This window comes from Anopheles nili, chromosome 3 (assembly GCF_943737925.1).
Source record: "Anopheles nili chromosome 3, idAnoNiliSN_F5_01, whole genome shotgun sequence".
NCBI classification, from domain to species: domain Eukaryota; kingdom Metazoa; phylum Arthropoda; class Insecta; order Diptera; family Culicidae; genus Anopheles; species Anopheles nili.
The window spans coordinates 23,978,463-24,006,258 of NC_071292.1; the positions used below are offsets into that span (position 1 = coordinate 23,978,463).

At 49.6% G+C, this 27,796-nt stretch overlaps 1 protein-coding gene across 1 annotated transcript in view; it reads right to left on the bottom strand.

Annotated features, from left to right (window-relative positions):
* LOC128727203 (protein daughterless) overlaps positions 1-27,796 on the bottom strand; it is a 50,971-nt gene continuing 23,175 nt past the window's right edge. The window contains exons 2-12 of the mRNA XM_053821083.1: positions 26,385-26,431; positions 4,888-5,181; positions 4,465-4,653; positions 3,734-4,117; positions 2,726-2,797; positions 1,871-2,123; positions 1,675-1,780; positions 1,260-1,379; positions 1,042-1,187; positions 841-956; positions 1-569 (exon numbers count right to left, since the gene is read on the bottom strand). Coding sequence (XP_053677058.1) covers positions 528-569; positions 841-956; positions 1,042-1,187; positions 1,260-1,379; positions 1,675-1,780; positions 1,871-2,123; positions 2,726-2,797; positions 3,734-4,117; positions 4,465-4,653; positions 4,888-5,181; positions 26,385-26,431 — 1,769 coding nt within the window. The 3' untranslated portion in view covers positions 1-527. The remainder of the gene's footprint in view (positions 570-840; positions 957-1,041; positions 1,188-1,259; positions 1,380-1,674; positions 1,781-1,870; positions 2,124-2,725; positions 2,798-3,733; positions 4,118-4,464; positions 4,654-4,887; positions 5,182-26,384; positions 26,432-27,796) is intronic.

The following is a 27,796-nucleotide window of genomic DNA, read 5'->3' on the forward strand; positions in this document are numbered from 1 at the left end:
GATGCGAATTGTAATCTCGCGTACTTGCGCCACTACGTCCGAGTTTGTTTTTTTTTTCTTCTTTTCTTATATTTCTGAATGCAAACGTTCAGCATCTGTGGCTGCGGCATGCGCACCAAACGACAGCAATGCCGAAAGAATTCTGATTTCTTTGCTGTTACACCAGCGTGTGTGTTTTCTTTTTTCTACTTATACACGAAGCATTCCTCTTTCCTTCCGTATAATATGTACATTGATGCCTTTCGCGATTAACCACACATCAACTCCTCCATTAGTTTCATTTTCCTATTGTGTTGACTTTTTCGTAATTTTTTGTTTGTTTGTAGTTTGTTTTGTCTCAAGTGCCACAATACGCCGCCAGTGGGCTGGTGCTAGTTTCACAAACTAAACACAAAGGACCTCCAGAGCGTTGTAGTCGAACTTCAATTTACTTTTATCTAATTACTTGTGTTGGACTGGTTGTGCGGGGTTGTTGCGGATAAGAGTGTGGGTTGTTATCTTCGAATAAAGCAGGTAAAATTGGTATGCTATTGTGGTGGTCCACTGTGCGGTAGACTTGGCGGTGCACCCTGCATTTTTACACGCCCATAACCGCATTCAGCCCCCATCGTTTCGTGTGGTGAGGAGTGTGTCGTAAGAGAGGAAGTTGTCGTGTGATTCCGTTGAACATCGGGCGGCGAAGGAAGGATTAGAAAATAAATCAAAGCTTTAGTATCATGTCGGTATCGTTGATGCTGCAGGGGCCGATGTTCATCCCGCCGGTGCACTTCGATACTGCTAGAACAACAGCGACACCGCTCGCGCTCCTCAGTCCCTGTGCTCCTGCTTCATACTACTTACAGGTAGCGTAGGGTAGGCTGATTGATGCAGGATATGCGGAGGTAGCTTCGGACCATCCTCAGCCTTTTCCTCTTCTCGTCGCTTCAAGCAAGCCGCTTTTGGGTTAAGATTGCGCTCTACAATTGTAACACAATAGAATGTTCCATTAATATGCTGCCATTCGCCGACGAATCACGATCGCAGTCGTGCACCGATACATACCTCGCACCTGTTGTTCGAGCGTCATTATCACTTCAACAGCCATGTTCAGTATACCCAGCTTGGTCTGCGGTTTGTCCGATTTCAGATGAGACATGCACATGCGACCCAATTCCTTCAATGCTTCGTTAATATCCCGGATGCGTATTCTGTGCGTAAAGAAAAAAAAAACAATTATTCCTTGCACATCTTCATGCCAGGAAGGCTCACGTTAACCATACCTTTCGCGAGCGTTGTTGGCCTGTCTTCGCTCTTTCTCCTTCCGATCCTTCACCAGTGGATCCAAATCGTCGTCATCATCGTCGTCGTCGGCGCTGGAACAACTGCGCGAGGTTTTACTACTAGTTTAAAAGTTTATGCAAGGGTACCATACAACAAAATCATAATCGCCACGCAAAAATCCCCCGCGAAACATCATAAGGGAGAACGTAAGAGAAATGAAATGAAAAGAACAAAACACAACTTTGTTATGAACCAATCACAGAAGATGTAAAGAAAACTGGACAAATGCCACCTGTGTGTAGGATGACTTGGCGAGTGGAAGAAGGATTTGATGGATGGGTTGAGGACGTTTGGGAGAGGACGTTACTAGCATACACACACTAGAGCCTAAAAAGGACCATAAGAATGACTTACTACTTGCGCTGCCGTTTGGCACCTTTCGCTGTTCCTTGCACGGAGCTGCTGGGTTTGGTATCGGAATCTGGAGGTTCTTTACGTTTCTCTGAGGATAAATGATAAACTGTTTTTTAGATGATAACGTTGATAGTAAATCACCTATGAGTATTTTTGTGTACGTTTAGCGGCGGCGTTAGGCTGAAGCGAAACTTACTGTTGTTGACGGACACCGGGACGCTGCCGGGGAGTCGTTCCGTTTTCACGGGGACGGTGGAAAGTTCGGCCGGCGCGTCGTGCTGAAGCTGGGAGGAAGGTGGAATGATCGGCGCGCTTCCGGTCGAGTACGGCGAGATGGTCGCGGCGGGATCGATAGAAGAGAGCGACACACCGACCTGGGGTTCACAGTGATTCCGCAGAATGTTGATGGCATCGTCCAGTCGCTCCTCCATGCGCGAACCCTGCAAGGACTGGGGACGAGAACCGGGAAAGAGCACTGCATTAAAACATTGTTCGGTGGCAGGAGGAAACTATGGCGAATCGCAATTGCCGTTCTTATGGCGGGTAAAATGATAACGCAAGCGTGACAAACGAACAATGACCGGCAAGACCAAAAATCAACAAAATGTGTACGTATGTATTTACAAAAAAAAGCATTCTCTCAACCATTACGCATTATCAAATGTACAGCCACAGTAAACGGACCCCGCAGCCCGTTAATAGTTAATGATTAAAATGAAAACAAAAAAAATACAACCTCCACACGCTACTTTCACTTGTCGCAATAAATAACTTTAAACATTTAAAAAGTGCATCAAAACGCGCCCCACCACACGGAAGGGGTAGAACATTAAAAAGAAACTGCATTATTTTTTGTACAAACTTATTTGATGCAGAAACGTGCTCTTCCACGAGAAATGGAATCTTTCGCTATCATCACGCAATTTTAAGCGAGGCAATAAACAGTTGAACTGCGCGAATACGCGGGGGCAAGTTCTGGGAATTTACGACATTTTACATTCTCGTGTTCCACGTCGGGCCGCTGGACGTAATTCCATCGAACCATACTTACCGTGACGTTTTCATGCTCTCTTAGTAGCGACACGATCGCCTCATCTAGCGGCTGTATCTCAGAGGAATTGGCCTATCGGGAAAGAAATACAAAATAAACACAAAAACATGCATCAACGAAAAATTGTTCGAAATAACACGCATACAAATCATGAGGTAAAGTGCGAATACAAAGTATAGTACGTTTTGTGCCGTGATAACAATAGCGACAAGGTCGAGACAAAGAGTATGTATAAACTTGTGCTTCCAGACAAAAAAAAACAATACAAAATAGCAATAGTATCCCGTGAACATAAGCGTCACAGATCGGAGAAAAAAAATTAACTGAACGGTAATGTTACTCAATACTTGTATAAATGTAACTATAATTAATACAGCAACTTGGATACATAAAATAAACATCAACACATTTTTTTTCCAATATTACTGAACACATTGCAAAAAGCTCGATAAAAGTTTTTAGTAGAAAGAATAACGTATTTGGCACCAAAAACAATCTGATATACAAATACAGCATTACATAAGAGCTGAGGGAAATTCGTAGGCATGCTAGTGATGAGTTCAAGGAAAGATACTGCTTTGAATAATTTAATATAACCGATACCTCGGTCAGGGAGATATAGAACGATCAAATCAGATAATGTAAATAAGAAAAACAGCTTTCACTGGCCAATCAAAACGCATTTCAGTTAATAACTGTGTCCAATGCAATCTAATTGACGCAATCGATCATTTGTTTTGAATAAATGAATAAATAGCCAACACAACTTGGCGCTTTCTCAAGCACGCTTATTGAACGCAATTGCTTATCTCATGATTGCATTTGAAACAAGTTTTTGGTAAACCCTTTCGCGCATGGTTTTTGCACATTTGTGGTAAAAGGGTAACCGGGCGCCGTCGGGACAAGGGCCTGTTACAGAACGGCATAAAACAATAAGGACGAAGAAAGAAAAAGAAAAGCCACCCCCGATAGAAGCGCACAGTGGGAGAAAAATTAGCCAATATTTACCATATGCGGTAGGCCCCGATGCACTAGCTCGGGAGCATAGGAACCGTTCGATAGACTATTAAGCCCGGCCGGGCCACCGTTGCTGTTGATCACGGGATTGATCTGCTGCCAGGTACCGCCCGCTGCCGCCGCCGTAGCCCCCGAACCGACACTAACGGAAGCGGAGCCTCCACCACCGGGTGGCCCACTTGCACCACCCGGAACCGCACCCGCGGCATGAATACTTTGCTGTGTGGCTTGCTGGGATTGTTGCTGTTGCTGTTGCTGCTGCTGTTGTTGAACTTGTTGCTGTGCCTGCTGCTGGGACGTGAGTGGTGGAGGTGAGTTCACTGGGGTGTTGGGGTTGGAACCGTAACTGCTTATGCTCTGGTCGGTTGGGTACATCTACGAATGGGACAGGAGGCCGTAATGGTGGGAGAGAGAGAGATAGAAAAAAACGGGAATTAGTACAAGACACCACGGAGTAAAGGATTTTGTTGCGCGCAGACCGACGCGGCGTTGTTGCAGCACTTATGGTGCGTTTTTTTTTTGGCCGCCACAACCATTGCCACACATTCCAACAATCTCGATTGAATTGTGCATGTTTGCAATGGTTAAACGAGGTTTCGGTTTTGCTTCTTGAAATTCTATTTCCACAAATTGACGTCGCCAAATGGCATTGTGGAAGGATCGAACATGATCGCCAGCTTCTGGGTTCTTCGTTCATACGCAATATATATATTTATACTAACCGTCTGGAGCGCCTTGCCGACCAGGCTATCGTTTTGTACAATTGGACTATGCTGCGCATGCTGATTGTGGTGGCCGGCAGCGATTGCGTTGTAGATTGCGGGCGAGTTCTGACCCTGCGTCCCAATAGCCGGTATCTGTGCGTTATTGCCTCGGAACGTGCTCATCGGTGGAAGTGCTTGCGTTTGATTCTGCTCCCAGAAACACAACGCACGTCGTGGTGCAGTGTGGTGTGTGGCACAAAACAAGGACATTTGGGTGTTGTGATAGAAGGAAAATGGGAGAGAAAAAAAGAACATCCAGAAAGTGTTGCAAGATAGAGCAAAAAAAAAAGGCATGCGTTAGTGTTTGGCACCAGTATGACCGACCGAAAGGAGTTCGTCCTTGCTGAAGTGGACCTCGTAAAGGGACCTCTCCTCACTTACCTGCGTCAGATGGCCACCATCCATGTGGGGGACGCCGACAGGCGACATGGCGTACTGGTCATGGTTGTGTTGAGGTCCACCAGCACCACCACCAAGATGAGCACCATGGCCTACGTTGTGATAACCCGTACCGGAATGGGGCGCGTAGGCACCACTCGATGAGGCCGGATACCACGAGCCACCGGGTGAATCGTAGTAAGGTTCCGGTTGATATAACGCTCCACCGGTCTTCGGTGACGTGTATCGTTGGCCACCCGACACTGGGCTTTCGTGCGTGTACTCCTCCGGGGCATACTGAAACGAAAGAATGCGACAAACCGTGAAAGAGAGAGAGAGAGAGAGAGAGAGAGGATAAGCGATACGGCGTATTAGAATTAATTATCCTAATAATTCGATTCCCGCGCGATCCGTGGGCGGAATGGTCTGTGGGTTGAGCGGGAAAAAGAGCGCGCGACACAACCGCGAAAAGATGGATTTTTGTTCGCGCGAAATCAAACGCCGTGGCGTGATTTATGCGCCTCCACCGATCGGAGAGGTTCAAAGCCCTGGTTGGATATGGTTTTGATTAATGAATAACCCCCGGTTGATCCCACACTTTCCACCCGGATTAAACGTCACAAAAATCTCATTCTTAGTGGGGTTTTTTTTTTGCTGGCCGGCGATTGTGTGCTTAAATGCTGCCACTCCTTCGGACCTTAAACTGGCTTGCTTGTGGCTCGTCTTCTTAGTGGTGTATCTCGGGTTCGTCGTTTTAAGTCGACAGTGGGGGGTTTAAACGAACCTCATATTTCGCAACATTTCCACAAACGATATCGAAAGGGAAATACGAATGAAAGGGGCACAACAATACCTCGAGAATATGGAACAAAATCAACCCTAAAACAAACGAAAGTAGCTGAAGTCCTCCAACATTCAGCCCAACCCGATGAATGACACACAGAAGAAGCAGAAACTGCGCAATACGCCCGTTGATAGGATGCCGTCTCCAACACACGGTTCGCGCGTGTAGGGCCTTTTTTCGAGGATCGAAATGAGCGAAGTGACAATGATTCCGGCTCAAGACGTTCAGCTCGCGGTCTGGGAGGCCCACGAACGAACGAGACGTCGACGAGCGGCGAGTTGGTGATAAAAATTCAGCATATCACACACAAACCGGTATCACTTTGCACCCTCCAGTCCCTGTTCCGTGCTTCTTCTTCTCCTCCCGCCTCCTGAGAGTCTCCCGCGGAATGCCAACATATTAGCCTAATCTGAGGTTGGTTCCGAGAGGTCCCGCGTGGTCCGAAACACGCTCGTTGTAATGGCATCATCATCTAAACCGTCTAAAAATGGTTCTCAACACTTACACACAGCCACAAAGCGTTGTGTGGCCAGTTCGCGATGTCTAAGCACACACAGCGCACTATCATCGGAACCCCGGCGTGGTGTGTCCTCGGAAAGGGAGGTTCAGTTCATCGGTTTCGGGCTTCATACATATTTTTTTTCTCTCTCTCTTTATTACACTTCCGCAAAAGAACTCGCCGGACGAGAATTCTCGCCCGTCCGCCCGTCCTCGGTCGAATTAAAGGTTTTTATCACTTGGCACGAAACGCTTGGCCCAAAAAAAAAGCGCTTGGAAGCCGCCCAAAGCCCTCCACATCCCAGCCACCTCAGCCTTTCACCCAACTGATGCTGCCTCCTTGGCCCTCGGTTCGCCGCCCAACATGCGCTACGTGGAGATTAGCATACTCTACAATGTTTGCATGCACAATCGTCGCCCCATCGGATCCCCATTCGGAAGCGAGACAGAGAGAGAGAGGGAGAGAGAATGAGAGAGAGGATGGCTCATTATCATATTTGACAAATTTTCGATATTAATCATGATCATCAACAGCTCAACTGGAATCACTTTTCACGAAAAACATCAACCGGGAATCGATGGGAAGAGAGCGAATCGGGATGCGAAAGAGAGAGGCCCTCTCGCTCCTTTCCTCTTCCTCCCCCGCATGTCAGGTGAGGGGATGGCTTTCTCAGGCAATGGGGGGGGAGTGGTGGCCTTGAGGCGCAAGGCGGGGATCAAAGCAGCAGTAGTAAAAGCTAAAAGGCCAACGGTTATGCTGCGACTCAGCAACAGTGCCGCGAACGGAACCAGCCATCGCAACATCACCAGACGGAGAGCAGTGGAGATGGAGAACTGCCTCCTTCTGCAGCCTCCTTTTCCCACCCTCTCACCCCCTCCCACACACACACACACACATACCGATACAGGGTGGCTGGGAAGGCAGACATGGTGGCAACAGTGACGATGAAACTATCGCCGCTATACCACGACAAAGGCGAGAGCTTCCCGCGGTCAGGGAACGATGACAAATAGCATGGGACTGGAAAAGAAGGAGCGATCCGGGCCTTACGGGGACCCGTTTATCATTTTCCTACCCTGTTGTGGGTGTATGAGCGAGAGGAAGAGAAAGAGAGAGAGAGATGGTGAACGGTGGCGTAATACTAAATCACTCGTGCTTAAACAGAGGCACAGGGGGTTAGATACCGAGAGATGCAGGATGAGGGACAGTTTAGAGAATATTATTGGCGATTTATCGCCCTTTTTCGCCCGTGACTTGCTTATCGATTTGTAAGTGCTCAATTAATTTTCGAGAGCGTTTGTGATGGGAACGCGCGCGCACACACACAGAAGGACACCCCGAGCTTTCTGTACGCTTTCTGGGGGAGGTCCAATATGCGCTACAAAACGAATGTTTGAAGCCGCCTAATTGAATATCCGTGAATAAGTTTACTCCACAACCGCAGCATATGCGTGTGTGCTTGCGTGCATCGCGCAATAGTCGTTGGCGTGCGTTTTCGTGCGTATCTCGCCCCCCGTTTGCGTGATTCAACCTGTGGTGCGAGAGTTAAATTATTAAGAGCTTCTTGGGATGCTTTTGACATTTAAAAGACAGCCCCACCGACGCGTGTGTGCGTTTGGGGGGAGGTCCTCTTCTCCCTGCGTGGAGGTCCTGCCGTTCTCATTCGCTCGAGCACTGCTCGAATCTTCGCTTCCCATATATCGATTTCAAATTATGTTCACCAGACCCGTTGTTTTATGTGTTTGCAACTCTCTCGAGGGAAGGGTGGCATAAACATTTGCCTCTTTCCGTGCGTGTGTGTGCTTTCGTAGACGATGGGTGGATGGGTGGACGTTATTTCACCCTGGCTTTTTTTTTTGTTTCTGCGCGATACCATTTCGTTTATATCGCGGTTGTTAAAAAATAACTGCTGAAAAGATTATTATCTTCTCCCCCATCCCCAGGGGGTGGTGGTGGTGGTGGTGGTGGCGGCTCAGAGGAGGAGTTTCTCAGCAGGGCCACTTCCCCTTCACCCTCTCTCTATCTCTTGCTCTCTCGCATCTCCCCAAGGAAGCACGCAGATTGAGATAAAAATCCGATCAAATAGTAATGAACGAACGGCTATAAACGGAGCCTGATGAAGTCGGCCATCGAAAGCAGACTCGAAGCAGGCTGTGGAATCTCTCCCCACGAGACCGTTGGGGGCCCTCGCATCAAAGATTCAAATAGTACTCCCCAATCATGAGGACCATGGCTCATGTTCCGAATCGTGTCTCGCGTGCGCTGCAGCTTTCTCACCCTGTAGAACTGACCGGGAGAGGGTTCTCTTCGGCGTGCCGCAGTGCCACCTCACCCCCTCGCAGGAACTCCCCACTCCGCCTCTAGTAGCTATCACTTACAGTGGGGTATTTTTTTTCTCTTCTTTTTTTTTGTGTGTTATCCACTGTGTCCTATCCGATTTGAAAACCCCTTGGAAAATGCTTCCCAACGCTGCGGCAGGACGAAAAGGACGATGACGGGGTGAAGGGGGGAGAGGGACAAGGACGATGAGGACGCGGCCCTTCCGGGTTATGGTATTAGTTCATTTATAATTCAATGGCGAAAATCTAGCACCCTCTGCTGTACTCCTCCACCCAACTTCTCTCTTTCCGTTCACAACGCGACCCCGAAATTTTCCACCAACCCTCCCTCTCCCGGTCGGGCGCATTTCCCTCCCTCATTTTCCTCTTCGCCCGCTGCTTTCTTCTCACTTCCGTGTACGCGAGGGTTATTATACGCTTGCTTCCCGAAAGCGCCATGAAAAGCGTCCTCCAAGGAAACCCCCTCGTCATCGGGCCATCCCCGGGCCCATGAAATGGGACGGAACGGATAGAGAACTGGGCCCTGGAAAATGTCGGTCCGCTTCGTCGTCCTTCCGCCCGCCTCCAGTTCGTCCCACAATTACCCAAAAATCGTCCTTCCTTCAGCAGAACCGGGGCACACTCGCTGTAGCGCAACAACCAGGGACACCAGTGTGTCCCTTTTTTCTTTAAAGGGTATTTTTCCTCTGTTCCAGGGGACGCACCATTGCTTCCGAATTGTCCGGGACACGGTGGCGAACAGCGCCACACACTCGCACACACAATGGAACCGTTGCCGAGACCAGGGAACACGGTATATCCCCAGGACATCCTAGCGTCCTAGCTGTTGCACAACAACACAACGCAACACCTCTTCTCACGCTTCTCGCTTTCTCTCTCTCTCTCACACAGGAGTTCCTCTTCATATCTCCATCTCACTCCCACGCTATTTGTCCTGGAACTAAGCTCACGATGACAAAGTGTTCGTTCCGATTCCTCGCCCCGCACCAGAAGCTTCATCAGAAATCGAATTCGTACGCCCGTTCGTGATGCATCCTTTTGCGATTCGGGAGTTCCCCGCTGTATTTTTGTTATTATTTTTTTTTTTTTAACAAACCTTTTTAAACATACGTTCTTGCGCTCTTCCCCACAGCAACTCGGGGAGGGTGGATGCCCAGAAGTGCACCCATAAAGTGGTCGCAAAACTCACAGCATCCTTCTGTTGCTGCTGCTGCTGCTGCTGCATGCTCTCAGGAAGGACTTACCCGACCGCCGGTCGAGGGAAGAGATTATACGCCATATGATAGCAGTTAAAATTGGAAGCAACAAACAAGCGCGAGAAGATGAAGAAGAAGAAGAAGAAGGAAAAAACACTTCTCTTCCACGGAGGTGGAATTGTAATAGCGCAGCAGCATCAGCCACACAACAATATTGCGTCTGTGGGTGTGGATGTGCCAGGACACTCCCCGTCGACGGGTGGTGATGGGTGCTTGGAGAGGGACATCGTTTGTGTGTGTGTGGGTGCCCAGGCCGGTTCAGTTCACTAGGAAGAACTCTGCACGGAATGAATCGAAAAACCAGCCAAAGAAAATCCATAAATTTTGGCGGTTTATGATTCATTTACATATTAATAATTTATGTCTTGTTCCCTCGTGCGGTGCCGGAAAGAGAAGCCCAGCTCGGTGGGAGAGAGCGAGAGAGAGAGAGACTCTCTCTTTCGCTACCAATATTTGATATCCGCGTGGCGGCTGATACCTGTGCTTTTCCACGCGCAAAGGAAGAAGGAATCCTTCGTGCAATCTCGCGTCGCCTCTTGAAAATGGGCCGCCCAATCGAGAGCACCCACCGGTCTTCTGAACGGTGCTGGCTGGCTGGTTTTGCTCTACTGCCCGGGTTGAGGGTGAAGCAAGCAAGCGAGATACAACCAAAAAAAAAAAGCATCCATTATATTGCGCTTATTAGCATAATAAACCCGAACCGAGCGAAGAACGCACGCGATCGATGCCCATGTGGTGGTGGTGTTTGAGGGAAGCATAAAAACACCACCGCCACATCACACACACACGCACGCACACGAGGGTTGGTTTGGGGGGAGGGGGGGAGGGTGGGTGCTCCTCCATTAGCATCATCCCCAGCCCACTACGCCCCTCGTCATCCCAAAGCCAGAATAGTACCAGAACGACCCTGAACTAATCGAGCATATTATGCGTGTTTGTTTCGCTATTCGCCGGTTCGGCCCAAAAAAAACCGTGAGGTCTCCAGTTCTTCCCCCTCTATACCTCGTACCCTCTCACTCCTCTTGAAACCAACCCTACGGGCGCGATAGGGTGACAAATTGACAGCTCACAGGCAGACACAATGTGGCCCCAACCCAAGGCGGTCGGTCGGGTAAACGAGGGGGTTTATTTTTCACTTTTCTTTTGAAAGAGGGAGAGATGCTTCATTTTTTCATGTCACTTTACTCGAGGCGAAGAATAAGAAGAACCCCCTCCCGAGGACGGTGGTGGTGCGTGTCTCGCGGCACACCGACATGACAACAAATCCAGCCAAAAAAGCCGCGTACTCGGTCCGTTCCTTAGCTGGGCGCGGGATATAAGAAGAACATCCCGATTCCGCGTGAAGGTGCTCTGCTACTGGGACGGTGGCAGCAGAACGCGGAGGAGAGTTTATTTTTCGCCAGTCTGTGTAAATATCGTTCATCTCCGAATCTGCTCCCCCCCCCGGTAGCCCTTGTACTCGTTGTTTCCGAGCTGTGGAAGCTCCGGATCTCATCCTCCTCCCCGTTTGGGCCTTCTGAGCTTCGAGGCACCGAGAATGGTCCGCAAACCCGACCGGCGCCGCGCTAGGTGCAAGTTATTTAGACAAACACAAGTCCCTGGCCAATGATCCAGTCACATTGGGTGTTACATAATATCACCATAATCATGCCCCTCCAGCGGGACGTTTCTAGGCACTCTCGATTCCCGCCAGTGCGTTTCGATTTCGCAACACCGCATATGATTATGCATCGATACAGTGAAATTGAATCATAAATGATAACAACAGAGCAAACTATCGGAAACGAGCCCTTCTTCGCTCACGCGCACGCGAAAGTGTGCTGGTGAATTAATTACATTCATCCCGAAATCCCAACCAACCAACACAACCGGCAGCAGGGGATTTATGTCACACTAATGCACCCCCCCTAGCGTCGAGGACTCGGTATCGGTGCAAGGATCGGTTTCCTTTCGTGCGGAATTCCAATTACCCGCTCGTAATAAATAACGCGTCATCGAAGGTGACGTGACGAATATTGCCACCGGACTAAAGCGCTTTGCTTTGTGAGGAAATCTCTACCATCGGTGATGTGCCAGAGGAAATATAAAAAAAAAACATTCCCATCAGGACTCTGATCCTGGCTTCCCCTCGAAGGGCTCTTTAAATCTCATTCCAAAACCAACCACCAAACACCACACCACCCTTATGTTGGACGGATGGACGGACGTACGAAGGGTGAAGCGCATCCTTTTTTTTTTATTTTTTGCACTCCTCTAGAGGGTAGTTTTCCGAAGTATCACACGCGCACGCACCCCAAGGGATCCGGCCGGAAGAAATTCTATTATGTCAACTGCAAACAAGCACCAGACCTCGAGAGGCCGAAGAGTGTGAGTGAACATTCGAACGTTGATCCAACCGAGGGTGCAAGGATGGTGTAAACCGCTCTAGATTAAGCACTGCTGCTGTTACTGTGAAGGGTTGAACAACCCCCCCCAAAAAAAAAAAAAAAGAAGCGAGAATGATCGCACATCCCATCGGAGGAGGGGTGTTTTTTTTTTCTTTCTTTTACCGTTTCATTAAACCAATTCCCGGCTCGCGTAGTGCGTCGATCTCGCAGCACTTACAGTGGGGAGCAATCGAAAATAAAACTCCAGAGTCGGTTGGAGAGAACGATGATAATGCCGAACGTTAAGATAATTATCCGAAATTATTTTAAGGTGCTTTTTCCTTCGCGACTTCCCGTCGCTAACCCGCTGCAACAACCCGCTTCATTTGGTTGATTTTGTTCTCTCTTTCTCTCTCTCTCTCTCTCACGCACAAACGCACACCCAAGTGCGCCTAATTTTGTGTGCATTTCTACTTACGCCCGGTCGGTTCTTCTCTCATATCTCTGCTCTTTCACGTCGGCGTGCGTTGTTGTGTGTGCGCAAATGAATTCGCCCGTACCATGAGCGCAGTAGTTGCTGCACGATTAAAGTTCGTTACCTTACAGTCCCCGGCACATGGGCCAGACGGTTTGGAGGATCGAAATTGGGATGCGCAACCCATACGCGCAATGTGAGCGTTTTTTTTTCTTCGTTTTCGAGGAAAAACTGTAACAGCAGGGCTGATGAAGGAGGCGCAAAACGACCGCCCGGTGAACCTCCGCCAAACGAGCCCAACCAACAATAAGAGCAGCAGGAGAAAAGGAGAAAAAAAAGCTCTACCCCGATGGAACGCAATATCTTTTCCTCCGGTGGTCTGCGTCTGAAGGAAAGGAAAGATTAAATTACCTTCGCGCAAGCACCTTTCCCGGGGCTCGATAAGATCAATAACCTCCGAGGGATTAGACGGGGGATGATCAACCCCCCCGACCACGTGTGTGTGTGTGTGTGTGCGTGTGTGTCTGACGATCGCGCTTGAAGGTGCATGATTCTATGAAAATGGTAACGCACCATCACACGTCGCCGTCAGGACGATCAGATGATCGACGGGGTTGTTGCTCGCATTTCGGGGTGGTTTAATTAATTCTGCCAGCGCAAATTTGATGCGTTTTTGATCCAGTTTTTATGCTTTTCCATCTCCAAATCGTTGGCATACTCTACTCAAAGCCTTACCAAAGCCGCACATTGCCCCAAGACACATTCGGCGGCGTTCTGAACCGGCTAAGGCCTCTCATCAGCAAGGTCGGCTTCTTTGGACAGCTTTCGTTTGAGATGGCGGCGTGCTTTTGCTCGAATTACACCACCATCCGCGCGCGGCCCAACATCCAAAAAGGATGAGAGGGTGGTTTTTTTCTTTGCCCGTCTACTGCGTCTACCATCACCCAAACGAAAGACGACCTTCGTCTAGCCTGCAGCAGTAGCACAGTACGTCTCAGAGAGGCCAAAGCGAAAAAAAATTAGCAAGCAAAATTTTAGCGACCTCCTTCCCATCGTCCTTGCGGCCTGCAACGGATCGCAACGTAGCGTTTTGGCAAAACGATTCGGACGCTCGGGACAAGAACACATCACTGGGCAAATTGAGCCACAAAAAGGCAAGCAGAAAAAAAAGGAAACCCAGTAAGCAGAAAGTACCGGCGAACTGGCGGGCGCACACAATTATGAGCGATTAAGCAATTTGCTAAAAAACAAACCCGTCGTCGTCGTCGTGTGAGAAGCGTCGAAAGAAGACCACAGCACCAACCAAAAAACACACGGAAAAAAAAATAGCTCCCACTGGAAATAAAACCAACCATTCAACGCAAACCGCCACTGGCGATTGGAAGGGGGGGGGGGGGTGAGTTAAACACACCACCCCAAATTCGACCAACGCAAAGACGACGTCGTCCGCCCATCAGTAGCAGCCCCCACTGAGCGGTTTCGAGGAGCACGCTGGGGGCTCGATGTTATCGATGAGTGCCACGCAAAAAGCCGAACCAAACGTTATTCTCTCCCTATCAAAGGGAAGTGAGGCACACTTTCTTCGAGGGAAGAGTGCGTAAGAACGTTTTCGGAACAAATCTATGGAACGCACAACGGTATGGAATTTCCATCGAGCTTCTCTCGGAATCGCGCAATTTTTGGCAACGTTTCGACGCGTGTAGGTTGGACTCTCGTAAAGTCCACGAAGCGTGGAGTCGCGTGTGCCGGGATACCGCCCAGCCCGAGACACAGAGACTCGCGCGTGCTGCCATGTTGGTGGAACGCATGTTTGCTATGCTGTCATGGGATGGATGGGAATTCAATAATAAGATAACTACCCGTCCGTGGTCGCGGCCCGGTTGCCTTTGGGTCCGCGTGAGACGTCCGGTGGCGCACATTCCGGTCTCGAATGAAACATAACGTTTAAATAAATAAACACTTCATACGACCCCGCGAGCGATTGATGCGACAAAGGGCGCTCGCGCACGTCCCTCCCCCCTTTGGCCGGTGTGTGCCAAAAGGATTCTTTTTCCCAACCGACGAACCGCGGGAAGCCGCGTGGCTCGCCACAAAAAAGGGACGTAGAAAACGGAGGCGGTGGTTCGTGTCAACAGCCACCCCGGGGGTGAGGAATGGGGTGGAGGGGGGTTGGAAAAGAATGCCACCACACAACGCCAACCCCATCCGTCTGTACACTTTCGTGGTGGAGCGGCCTATTTAAAGGATTCTTTGTTGCAGTTTTTTTTTTTTTGATTTTTTGCCTCTCCTTCAACTTTACACAAAAACTTTCCAAGACCACCGCGGGCATAATTTATGTTTAGCAAACGGACACCACTTTTTCCCACCCCACACGGGGGAGGAGCAACAACAGCAAAAAAAAATGAAGAAAACATTCCTTAACCCGCGCACGAACCGCCTATACCGAAAGGGTCTGTTGTCGGTTCTCGAGGCGAACGAAACAAACTTGCATGAACTGGCAGGCTGGCTGGTTGGCTGGTTGGCTGTGGGTGGATTACAAGACAACTTATCATACCGCAACATTGGCCGCCCGCAACGGTGGAGGCGCACATTTCCAAAGTCCTGCGGCTGTCAGGCGGCGAGAAGGCGAAACAAGCCACGCTGCTGTTGGCTCGACTACGACGACGACGAAATTCGGACAACCAGTCTCGGTGTGTAATATCGTTCCTCGCGGTTCTGGAACCCTTTTGATCGGGGGGATTTTTTCCACCTCCCCCTAAAGGACGCGAGATGGACAGGAGCGGCAAACAAACAAAAAAAAACCCGGCTCCCACTAAACACAACACGGGACAAGTCTCAAAAACCTGGCTGCTCAGGCTCTGGCTCTCTTTGGTGACGAAAAAACAACCCCCTTTGGGGAGCTATGCGCCGTGGGCCCTTGGATGGGATGGACTAGTGGAGGGGAAGAAGAAGAAGGCAAAAACCCCCAACGACTTGACTCCCCTCTCCTCTCCCCCTCCATTTCAGAAGCCCTGCGCGCCGTCATCTTCTCCAAAGTGCCATGCAAAATGTGAACCCGAACACATTAGTGAGCGTCCAAACGGAACCACCGCAACAGCGTGAAAGAAGGGGGGGGGGGTGGAGGTAGGGTGGGAAAAGGGGTGGTATCAAACGGTTATGTCGCCCCTCCAGTCTCGCGGGGGTGACCCAAGAAGGGAAGGGGAGGGGTATCTTTTTCGCTCTTTTGTGGGTTAAATCTAATTATTGAAACGTTACATTTCCATTCCAAAAATGGATAAGCCTCGTAGGACTCCGCCGTGTCTCCAATCCTCTTGGACCCCGTTCTCCCTCTTTTAAGCTAACATTTTACCGCTTCCATTTCGATTTCGCTTCTGGTCGTCTCATAGACCCCCTCATCGGACTCGTCGTCTCTCTAGGGTGGTGGAACACGAAAGAGTTGCTCCTTGTGCCTGTTGCCACCGGGCCAACCCGAGTCCCCCCGAGTGTCTTCACAATTATTGTAGGCGAGTAGGGGGGACACGCGAAAGGGAGAGTAAGAAGAAGAAGAAGGGAAAGAAAGAAACTAAAACAGCATAAACCGCCACGAGTGTGGTGACCAGTCGCATGGAACGATCGCTCGAAGAGTAGGCTACTCCGAGAAAAAGAGATCTTAACGCAAGACGCGAGCATTTACTACGACGTGTACGCGTGCCACCACCGTGCCCTGCTTATGCTGCTTATGCTACGTGAAGCCTGCCTCCCTACCATGGGCGAAGGGTTATGAGAGGAAAAAAACCAACGAACGAAAGAGAGACCTCCTAAGCTAGCGTGTGTGGTTTATATTTTGTGGCGCGTGCAAACCCAAGGGACACCCTTAGCCGTGTGCATACAATAGAAGAAAGAGAGCTCCGCGATCGGGTGGTAAGGTGGGAGGGAAAAATTTGCAACCCCACCCCACCACCGACCGAGGGGTGGTGTTTTTCGCAGGACCCCGAAACGGAGTGGAAGCGCGTTTTTCGAGACACCGAGCACTTGAGATCGCGAGCCATACGGAGACCCCCGTTTTTGGTTCCTGCCAGTGGTGGGACACCCCTTGTCTTCTTCTTCTTCTTCTTTCTCCTCACTCACACACACACACACACACACACACGCAGGCGATCGCACGCGACCCTACCAACCAACAAGATAAAACACTTTCATTTGCAAACGGCACACTCGCGAACGTCTGGTCACAGTCTTTCGAGCACAGTGAACGCGTGCTGGGGCATGTTTCTCCCTTTATTTTCCTTTTTTGTATGCCCGCGCGTGTGTGTGTGTGTGTGTCACTATCTCCTCCTCACCACCTTCTCCCTGTTTCAGACGTGTGCTGGAAATACCATCAACAATAGCATATCAAACCCAGCGAGCGAATGTGTGCTAAGCAGCGCGCGCTAGCATTAATAGAACAGCAGCAACAAAAAAGCATGGAAAAGAAATGCTAAAAATCCTCCCCTTAGTGGGAGAGAGAGAGAGACCCAACGGTCACAATAAAAACGAGCCGCAAAGTCGAGGGGTTGGTTGGGTGAAATGCCACCGAATCCGCGCGTTCCCGCGAAACCCGTCGTTTTAATCCAAACCCACGAACCACTTCAGCCTCGCAACAACGACGTCGGAGTGGTGACAACGCCGTCCACGTCCCTAGGGAGGTGGTGGTGCTGATGGGTGGTTGGATTGGAGGGGGGGGGGTTAGGGTTTCAATCGCGAAAGCGCGTCGCGGCGACCCGCGGTCGCGGATATGCCCTACGGGCGCGCGCGCGCTCACTCGGCGGAACCCGGCGGTAAATAGTCAAAGCCATAAAAATAATAATAATAAATGGCAAAAATCGACAAACGACCACGAGAAGCCGGGCGACCGACGAGGAGGGCTCTCTGTTTACCACCCCACTAGGCTGCGTGGTGTTGCGGGCAGCATTAACGGTGGCAGCACTACCTACTGAAGACATTAATTTGGTGCTGCATGTCAAACGTATATTATCTATTACAGCGCGCGATGGCGACGCGGCTGGCAACAAGACGGCCGATGCGACGATCATCATAATCATTACCATCACGCGGCTGTCAGGAGGGAAATTGCAGAAGGAAGGGAAGCAATTTTGAGGTAGTTTTGGGCGCAAAGAATGGCCCAAATAATTTAATAAATATAAGCGAGAGTGAGATAATCAGCCAAGCGAACCGACGGCGCGAACGAACATCTCTTCTCATGCACTTATTTCTCTCGTCCTGTTTTCTGGCAGGCAATCAAACTTGTGCAACGAACTAGAGATTGGGTGCGGGAAAGGAGAGCATTAAAAAAAAGGGTCTTTAGGGTTGCGCTTTGGCGGCAGCAGCACAGCAATAGGTATAGAGGTGCCCGTGAGAAACGGGGCCATTTGATCGCCATTAAACGACAATTAAGGGCAGTTGCCGCATGCAAAACACGATCGTGTTAAAATGCACACCCGATGCGGTGCAGGGAGTGCGTTTTTCTTTCGTTCGTTCAGTAAAAATGCAAAAATGCTATTCGAATCGCTGCTTTTGGCAAACGCAACGAAAACTCGCGTGCCGTGAAAAGGACGATCGAAAAGGCGCGATCGAACGCGATCTGCCGTTAGCAACCACCCGCTAAAATAGGTCCAGAATGCTGCGACTTTCCAACTCTCATTTGTTCGTGCTCTTGCGCTCATTCTTCAACCAATAAAGGGCTCAAAATGCAGACTTTTGAGACCAACCAGATCACTGCTTTATAGCCTACCGAAGTGCCAGAAACCCAAACGACGAGACGTCCCAAAATTTTAATCCCATTTCAACCGTTCACCATCGTTGGATTGGGAAAGCCCCATTTCGAGAAAGGACTCGTCTGTTGAAGTCACACACCGAAAAAGCAAAGAAACACCTCCATCGGGTGCATTAGCGCTTTCAAACGACCTGGAGCGATAACGACCGAGCCGTTTCACAAGCGGCTGAGAAATATAATAAGAAAAAAAAAACCCCTGACAATCCTGGCCGGTCTGCTTCTGTCCATACCTGCGCCGAAGGAACCGGAGACAACACCGACGACCGACGACCGGAGGGGTCTCGTAATGCGCTGCATGAAATAGTTTTAATTAATTTTGAGAGAGTGAAAAAATTGTGCACCAAACATAAACTAACCCCCCGAATGTGGGGAGAGTTGTTGCAACAGCAGCACCCTGCAGAACTCGCAGCACCAACATGCAACGTCTGTAGAGAGCCTGTGGGGAGGCGATTTTATTTCCGTCACAATCGTACTGCACAATCTAACGTGTGTGTGTGCGCCTTTTTTCGGTTTTATGGTAGCTTGCCTCCGCAGGCCCTACATATTGTGGCCACTAGCTCTCGACGTGTGCTAAATGAGGCCCCCTTTTGCTAGCGTTACTAGCCTTCTCGAAGTGTGTGCATGCCAACAGCAAGGAGAAGAAGGAAAAAAACAGAACTAACGTATGAGCAATACTTTAATGGTACAATAATATGCCGGTGGTGGACAAACAAAAAAGGGCACAATTTTAAATGCGTTTAAATTCAGGGAACAGTACACGGTAGAGAGTGGATGAAAAAAAACGGCCATAATGATCTGGAGTATGGAGTGAACTACGTCGCATTACACCTAGATTCCGTGGCACGTGCTCGAACGACGAGAAAAAACGAGAGAAATACAACAAACACGACACAGAAATACCAGCACGGAGCAGAAACCCGGGGCCGAAAATGTACCGCGTAGTCAAAACAAGGCACCGCCATACAAAAACGCTGCTTTCGTCCTCTACCAGAGTCACAAGAGACCCTAGAAAGGGAGCGAATGAAGGAAGAAGAAACGTCCTATCGATGCACTCTACCCGCTGGAAGGACTTTGGGGAGATTGTGGGGAAAAAGCGGGATCATTGGCGGGAGCAAAATGATGGGGGGTTGTTGCAGTGAAGAGAAGTGAAATTAAAGAAGTAAATTACCGAGCACACGCACACCCCGCCGAATGCTGGAAATGGGCGAAAAAAAAACGCCACACACACAACCCGAAAGGACGAACGTGGGGGAACTCGAAAAAGGACGAAAAAGACATGCATCCACAGCATCATGGTGCGCTTCGATTTCGAGAGGATTCAGACTGGAGGACGAGGACCAAAGGAAGGATGCCAATAAATAGCAGCAATGCGGACGAACGCGGGCTCGAAATTACAAAACACAAAGAGGAAAACTACACCGCTCGAGACGAACCGACAGAAAGGACCTACGGCGGCGGCGGCGGCTAGAAGAGCACGGGCAATGCCGCCAACTTAGGCCGAGTTTTTCTTCGGTAGTTGAGGATGAAGTGGCCAAAGAGAAGGAAGTAATGGAACATCGAATCTCGTGTGTATCGAAAACGGGACACACGCATCCTGGAGCCGGGGAGCAAGGATACAATCGACGGTGGAGTGACAGGGACGCCCGAGCACTAAAGATTGATTATCATGTATGGGTGTGCGTAAATGTTTGTGGGACCATAAGTAGTGTCGGTGTTGGAGGAGACATGACGAGTGTGTGTGTATGCTCAAGCAGGATGACGGAAAACTTGCAGCAAAGGACGAAAGCAGAAGAATCGAGAAAGAACAGAAGGAAAGAAAAATAAAGCGAAACGTAAACGAACCACATCACAGAAGAGAAGAAGAGAGCAAAGTAATAAAAAAAGGTAATACAACTACGACCGAAAAGGTACGAAAAGGGCCCCGCATTTTGGGTTAACAGATGTTTTCCGTATACGAAGGCCACGGCAGAAGAACACGGCAGAAAAACTCCTGCGGCACCTACGATCGCGAGCGCGAGGGCGAGAAAGGGCGAAAGGTTTGGGCGATATAACGAGCGAAAGATAGCAACACAGAGAGACACAAAAAAAAAGAGTGAGGTTATGTTGGGTCGGTTGGTTCGATTCGTCCATCCAAGTAAGCGCGCGCGTGTGCCACTAGAAAGTAGGAGCCCATCTCAACCCAGGACAAGCTCTTCTTCACGCAAGGAAGAGCAGCAGGCGCTGGGCTGGGATAGAACGAGAGGGAAGATGATCCCGGCGCTCCTGTTTGTGATCGAAAAACTAGAAGGATCAGACATGGCGTGGAGGAAAAACGAGAAAAAAAAACCCAACCTTAGGGATGCGGCATCCGAGTGGGAAGGGAGGACGATTGGGTGAGGGTGGACTGGGTGGAGGAAAGGGTGCATATAAATCGAACTTCGAATAGCCAGCACACATCCACACACAGTCCATGGCAAAAGCACACCAAGGAGCAATGGAACCCGGGAAGACGACATCGGAATATTGGTTTCTTTCTTTCTCTCTCTCTCTCTCTCTCTCTCTCGCAGTCAGGACCTCAAAAGGGGGGTGATTGAAAAGTTTCCTTTTGCGGGGAGAAAATACGAAACGGAAGCAAAACGCGAAAGCAAGTACAGCGCTTTGATCCTGGGGATTTCTCGCTAAAGGATGATGTTTTCCTGAAGTTCATTACCCGTTTCGTCAATACATTCATTGCACACACACACAGAGGTCGCTCAATCTTAACAATATGGGGGCCAAAAACATTAACCACGCACTGGCAACAATTTAAGCAAGCAACTCCGAGCGAAACAGAAGGCGAAAGCTTTCACAGACGGTCGCGATGGGGTTTTGGATTGGTGGTTTGGCAAGCTAAAACAAGAGTCGAGATTTTGCGCAACCAGAAGTAGTTCCCCGGGGTTTCGTTGGCTAGCGGGAAAACTTGGCCCGGAAGATAAATTAAGCGCGTAGGGCGACGTGGTTCTTGTGTTCGGTTGATTGCAAGGAAAGCGCTCTACGGGATGAAAATACAAGCAGCGGGAAAAAAAGAAAGAAAAGCAATAAGGAGCAAACGAAAACACTGCCCCCAAAGGGAACTGTGGTGCACTTAGTTCCAGGCTTTTCGGTTCCAGCACACTCTCTCTCTCTCTCTCGCTCTCTCTTTCTATGGCCCTAGCAACTTGTTCCTTGGGGCTCGTTGGATCAACTTTGTTGGCTTCCCCACAGGAGGGACTCGCGGCTGGGGCTTCGAAATCGGCATTAACGGAAAGCGCAAAGACCCCCTTCTTGGGTGGGGATTAGTGATACTGATTTGCTTACGATTGCACAACACTTAGCACCCAACCGGACTCCCAAAGGCACGGGGGCACTCTGTCTCCCTTTCTAACCTTCGGCGCGCGAGATACACCACGCACCGTTCGAGAATTAACACCGGCTAAGTTTTGGGCTGCTGCTGTAAATCTCTGTCCCGGTTACGATTCGATATGCACAATTTGTACAAGCTTCGGCATTATGGACGCGGCCGCGCAACAAAAGGTGGCATACACACACACACACACAAACACGAGCATATATATTTCGTAAATTGCAGCCCACGAAAGCCAAGGAAGGAGAACCCGTGGTTGCGCGGTGGTGGTGTCCTTCGATCTTGATAGGTTTATTAAAATGTTCGGCCCCCCGAATCGGTGGAGCAGGGCAGCGCGAAAAGTAGCCCACATTAATGGCCAACATTAGCGGCACGTAATCATTGCAAACCCTTTTGAAGCTGGTGCTGCTGCTGCGATTGTGTCCGTGTGCCCGGAGGTTGAGTTATGATACCGTAGATCTCTATCGCTTGGAACCGATCGCTTAGGTCGGAAATATAATATTTTACCAACCAGCTTCAACGGATTATTTTTTTTTTCATTATCGCGCGTAATTCGTTGAACCAAGTGTGTGCATATGAGCGAAAGAGAGTGAGAAAGGAACAGCATAAAATCCAACCGTTTATTTAATAACCGTTCCCAACAATCATACTCTTCTGGAGGTATTTAATTTATCTAAAGGAAAAAAAAAGCCGGTGGGCTTTGTTCGAGTGCGCGGATAATGCCTCTCCGGGGAAATGATGCTGCACTTGAAAAGCCGGTGAAGGACGCGCTGCGTGTAGCAACAAAAACGAGAAATTACAATTTCCTTTCCGTTATCTGTCAACCTGGTCGCGACGCAAAGAGATGATGCTCGCCCTTTAAAGTACGCGACCTATTTCCAAGTCTGCAACCGAAAAAAAAAATCACAATAATCATAGGACACGACACTGCAGAAGACCCAATTCGTCTAGTATTGCGAAACGATCGCATTTAAATTTATTCCGGTTTTATCTTTCTCTTTTTTTTTTCGTTGTTGTTTGCTTTGTCCTCACCGACACGTCCTCCTCTCGTTAGAGGGCCGTGAAAAACTCGGCACGGTATGGGAAAATGCAGACCCCACCGCGCGGCATTCCGCTCGTCACTCGAGCGCCATTAAAAGAAGACAAGACACCGGAAGTAATAAAGACGGAGCAGCAGCAGTAACCGAAGGATGGGCAGCCAGGCCATCACAAGAGCATCCCGAAGGGAGGAAAAAAAAAGAATCCCCGGGTCGCATCACGCATCCATCAGAAAAAGGATCATGTGTCTGCTCTTCGCCGGTGAACGGTCCGGGGCGGAAGTTTGAATTGATCCGCCCCTTAGCCCGGTTGTAGCCCGGTTCGCGTTCATTCTGGGAGTTGTTGAATTGAGTTCGTCGTGTTACACACGTTGCAGAGAGATGCAAACAGGTTTTACTGATGGAAATGGCTCAGGGGTTTTCGACGAATCGCTAGGAGGTGTATTTTCCACTTACGAACGCTCGACGCAGCGGCTAATTCCCCGATCCGATATTCATCCACCGTCCAGCACACGGACGCACGATTTGGGTCTTCCGGAAGGACCCTCGATTCATGCTCCATCCCCGACGAACATCCATCCGGTCTCGAGCGTCCGTATAACCGATCCGATTTAAATACCTGAACTGCCCACCGGCGGATCCGGTGTGCGAACGAAATCGAGCAATCGGCAACATTTATTCACGCGTGTGCTGCTGCCGGCGTCGTATGTCTCTTTCCCACTCGAAGGGTGGCTTTCCGAGCCTGGCAAGACGCACGGGCGCAAAGTTTTCAGAAGGACCAGAGAGCGCGCAACAGCAGGACGACCGCCGGAACCCGGGCTGGCTCTCTCTGGACGGATGATGGACCAAAAACTTAAAAAGCAAAGGCCAGAAACGGCACGGAGAAAACTTGGTAATAAAAAAATAAAACACGACAACACACATCGTCTACGCCGGAGCCCAGAATGGTGTCAGGAGCTACGGCGACAGCTGGCGTCTCGGAAGGACGGTGGAACACGCCCGGAGAGATGGAAAAGGGCATCATCGCCACCAACGAACGAACGAACGAGCGAGAGAGAGAGAAAGAGAGATGCTTCGATCACGACGTGCGCCCCGTCGAATCTTCCTTTAATCAAGTTCCATAGTCCTCCGGGCGCGCCGGGGAGGCGGATGATGACCGGCCAAAAAGTAACAAAAAAAAATCCGACCTAAACCGGCTCCGTGCCCTTCCAGGACTCCTCTCCACGAAACCTTCGTCCCCTCGAGGACCGCACCGGTTTTGCTCCTTTACCGCCGCCCTTGTGCTTGTGTTTCGATGAGGATATAATTATTTTCCTTTTCGCCGCAACGCACCACACCACGCAGCGGGGCGATGGACAGACAAATGGAGGGCCACGGTGGAGAAGGGCTCTAGGAAAATATGATCGAAGAAAAAAAAAACGGCAACCGAACCTTAAAAATCGTTTCTTTTCCATCAACCCATCAGAAGCACTTCGAGAGCGAGTGGTGGTTTTTGTGTGTGTTTTTTTAACAAATAGAAGGAGGGTTTTTTTGCGAGGACTTCCGAGAGAGATCTGAATTCATTATTATGCACCGTATTCAAGACGAAATGTTCTTGCTTCTAATTAAAATAAAATCGAAGGGTCTCTCAGCTCACGCTGCATGATAATGCACCGCAGGTCTGGATGCCTAGAAAAGCCCGTATTGGTGATTTGTACAAATTTGTGCATTGATGACAAATTTGTCCATACGAACATGCTCGCTCATGCACCAAACCCGATCTCTAGTCCCTTCTCTCGATGGTGAGACGGCAAAAGATTAGTGCGGCATGCAGCGGCACAGTTTGGTTCGCCGTTGGAAAAGGGGAAAAAGAAAAATTAATCCTTTTTTCGCTTTCCTTCGAATTTGGCTCGATCTAGTCCGCTGCAACGGTGCGTCCCTTCGGCTGCATAATTTGCTGCACTTTATGCATGCGTTTTGTGCGTTTCTCCCTTCTCTATACCGTGCTTCAAAGTGCGCCTTCGATGCCTATACATGCAGCGCTCGTTGTTAAATTAAAGCAAAAAAAAATGCACTACACCAACCAGCTTCCCGCTTTCCATACGCCGCACCGTCGTTTCGAGCTTAATCATCGTTTATGTCCTTTTTCATTCCGCTTTCATGTGCACTTTTTCTAGCCTGTTCACAATGTGTAAGACGGTTTGCGTTATACGTGCGTGTGTGTGTTTTTTTCTTCTTTATTATTTATCTTGCGTTCCTGAACAGCCAACGAAAAAGCGTGCCCTATTGCCAAGGGCCGACACACAAAGCATAGCATTTGATTGGAATCTCCCTCGTGCCGTGTGCCAGCGTTGTTGCTTGAGCAAGGACTCAAGGGACACCGTTGTTTTTTTTTGTCTTTTGCCTTTTGTTTGGAATCGTCCAGCACAACAATACACGTCGCCGGCGACATGAGCCTTCTCTAAACCACCACCGACAGAGTTCCTATGGTAGAGATATTTTGGATTTTGGACGAGATTTATTCCAAAAGCAACCACCTCCGACCAGCCGACCGGCCGCGGCTTGTGGCACGGATCGGACCGGTGTGGAAGAGATTTAAGGGCAAAACCTGGCCGAAAGCGACCACCAGCCGGCTCTCGATGGCTCGTGTCAGACTCCTTTTTTCTGTGTATGTGTATTGGATTGTATCCGCCAGAGAAATGACCGTCTTTTGATGAAGCTCGTGCTGCCGGAGGCCGGTGCGAACACGCTACAGGTGGCCTCTCTAATGAAAAAAAAACACACCCTCTCAAAGGGAACAGCGGCAATAGAAAATGTGACGATATTAGGCATCCTCGATAAGGATCTTCGAAAACGGATAATAATAACTGCCATGCAATGATGGCCAATTGGGAGAAATTGAATCGCATGCTTAGGCGAGCTGGTAAAACAGCGAATAAATCTTCAAATACAGCGTACATTCGTTTGCCTGGCAATGGAAGTTCAATGTCCTTCGATAACCTCCCGGTCAGGGCGAGTACCAAACGCGTAAAACCAGAGCAAGGCATAACCGAAAAAGAAGGAATACCAACAAAAAGCCAATTCGCTCCCCAAAGGCTAAGATGACGGGAAACGATGAAACATTTTGCCGGAGAGATTCATGCTTCAGAAATAAATTATATTTTATCATACACAATTCACCTTAACGACGAACTGTCAACGTTTCACCCTCTCGAGTCCCTCCCAGAGCGATTTGTTGGCAGTTTTCGTCTTCTTCACGGCAACCTGTCCTTTTTTGCTTCATTTTCCTTGCCTGGCTGCAACCAAAGCCACATCACCTGTCGAATGCAGCGTGTCGCAAAGAGTGAGTGTCCTCCGCAGAAAGCCTACACTTAACCTACAAAGTAAGCGTCCACGCACACACACCGACGGGGGCCCCCATCGTCGGGATGCATCGCGTGTTCCCTTTTACGCCTCGCTGAAAACACCCGTCACCCGTCTGGCCCGAGGGCAAGGATATGCGGTTTTGTTTGCATACAATCAGAATTTCCAAATCCTTGAAGCCCGAACTTACCACGCCATTGTCCATGCCGCCATATGGTGATTGGTAGCCTGCCTTTTCTGCAACGAGAAAATGAGATAGAAATCATTTAGTGGGAAAAGCTCGAATGACGGGGGAAGATTTTTCTTGCAGTTTTTGCTGTTGATGTTGTTGTGTTTGTTGCGTATTTTGCGTTGTTTGTCGGTTGATGCTTTTTATTCGTATTTTTGGTTTCATTTTACAGCGCGCCCAACGACGACGCGAAAACACCTTTCGCGAGCGGCGAACATTATATTATAAGGGCGCAAAAGGTGGGAAAGAAGAAAAGGATAAATAAACATGTGCCCTTCGCGAACCTCTCTCCCATTTCTCCTTCTTCCCCAGAGACGTCCCACCAATCCCAACCCAACTCAACCGATGCGCGCGCGACCGCAAATATCCACGCCAATATTCACCACACGCATAAATGTGAATGGCCAGCCACGCGCGCGCACGCGCAAGTGGCGAATGTGCACGCGACCAAAAAGGTGCACACACCACGGGGCGAACGACGGTGTCTCTTGGGCCACACGCTCCCTTTTTGCTAAATTGGAGCCCGAGGAGACTTGATTGACCGGGCAAGCGACGAACGCGCGCGACCACACGGACGCGCGCGCGCGCACTCGCAAGATGATCGATAATAACGGAGAAAAAGGGGGGACAGAGCGAACGAACGACGATGATAACCGCGAGTGCGCGAACGCACGCCAAGCGGAAAGACGACAAAATTACGATCGAAAGCACTAAAAAGCAACGGCACGCCGCGCGTAACTGACCCCACGGCAGAGGGACCGACCCCGAATGGAGCCGGTGATCCTCGCGCAGGAACATTAAATTATGTGCTTCATTCTTTTGCCGTTTCGGTTCCTTCTGCTCGAGGATCATGAGGTGATCTCGCGCACTGGGGAAGGACTCCACCGTGGTAGAGGGAAAGGTGATTTAAAAAATCAAGTTCGAGTTTTTAGGGCCCGTTTTACGAGGCGCGCGCGCGCGCGACCACTGCCGGCTGGCGTGCTGAGGGATGGTTACGAACATGGCACCAAAATAGAAGCCCAATCAGCCGGATCGATCAGCCGGAGGAAAGGATGGAGGAAGCGTATGTGAAAAGGAATAGCAGCAGAAAAAGAAGAAATAAAGATCGACCGACAGTAAGATCCTGCGAGGGTCGGAGTCTCTTCCTTCGGGGACGCAAAAGGAACGAATTCGAAACATCTGGCCCCGCACACATTCAACCGACACACACACACACACACACACACACACATGCTGCGATCATGAACGGCAGGTAAGGAAAAGACAGCAGAAGCCCTCTGATCCCCGTCCACATCGTCGCGATCACTGATCGAAAGGATCGAAAAAGCAGCACAAAAAAACCCAATGCAACCCTCCGGTTGAAAAGGAAGACG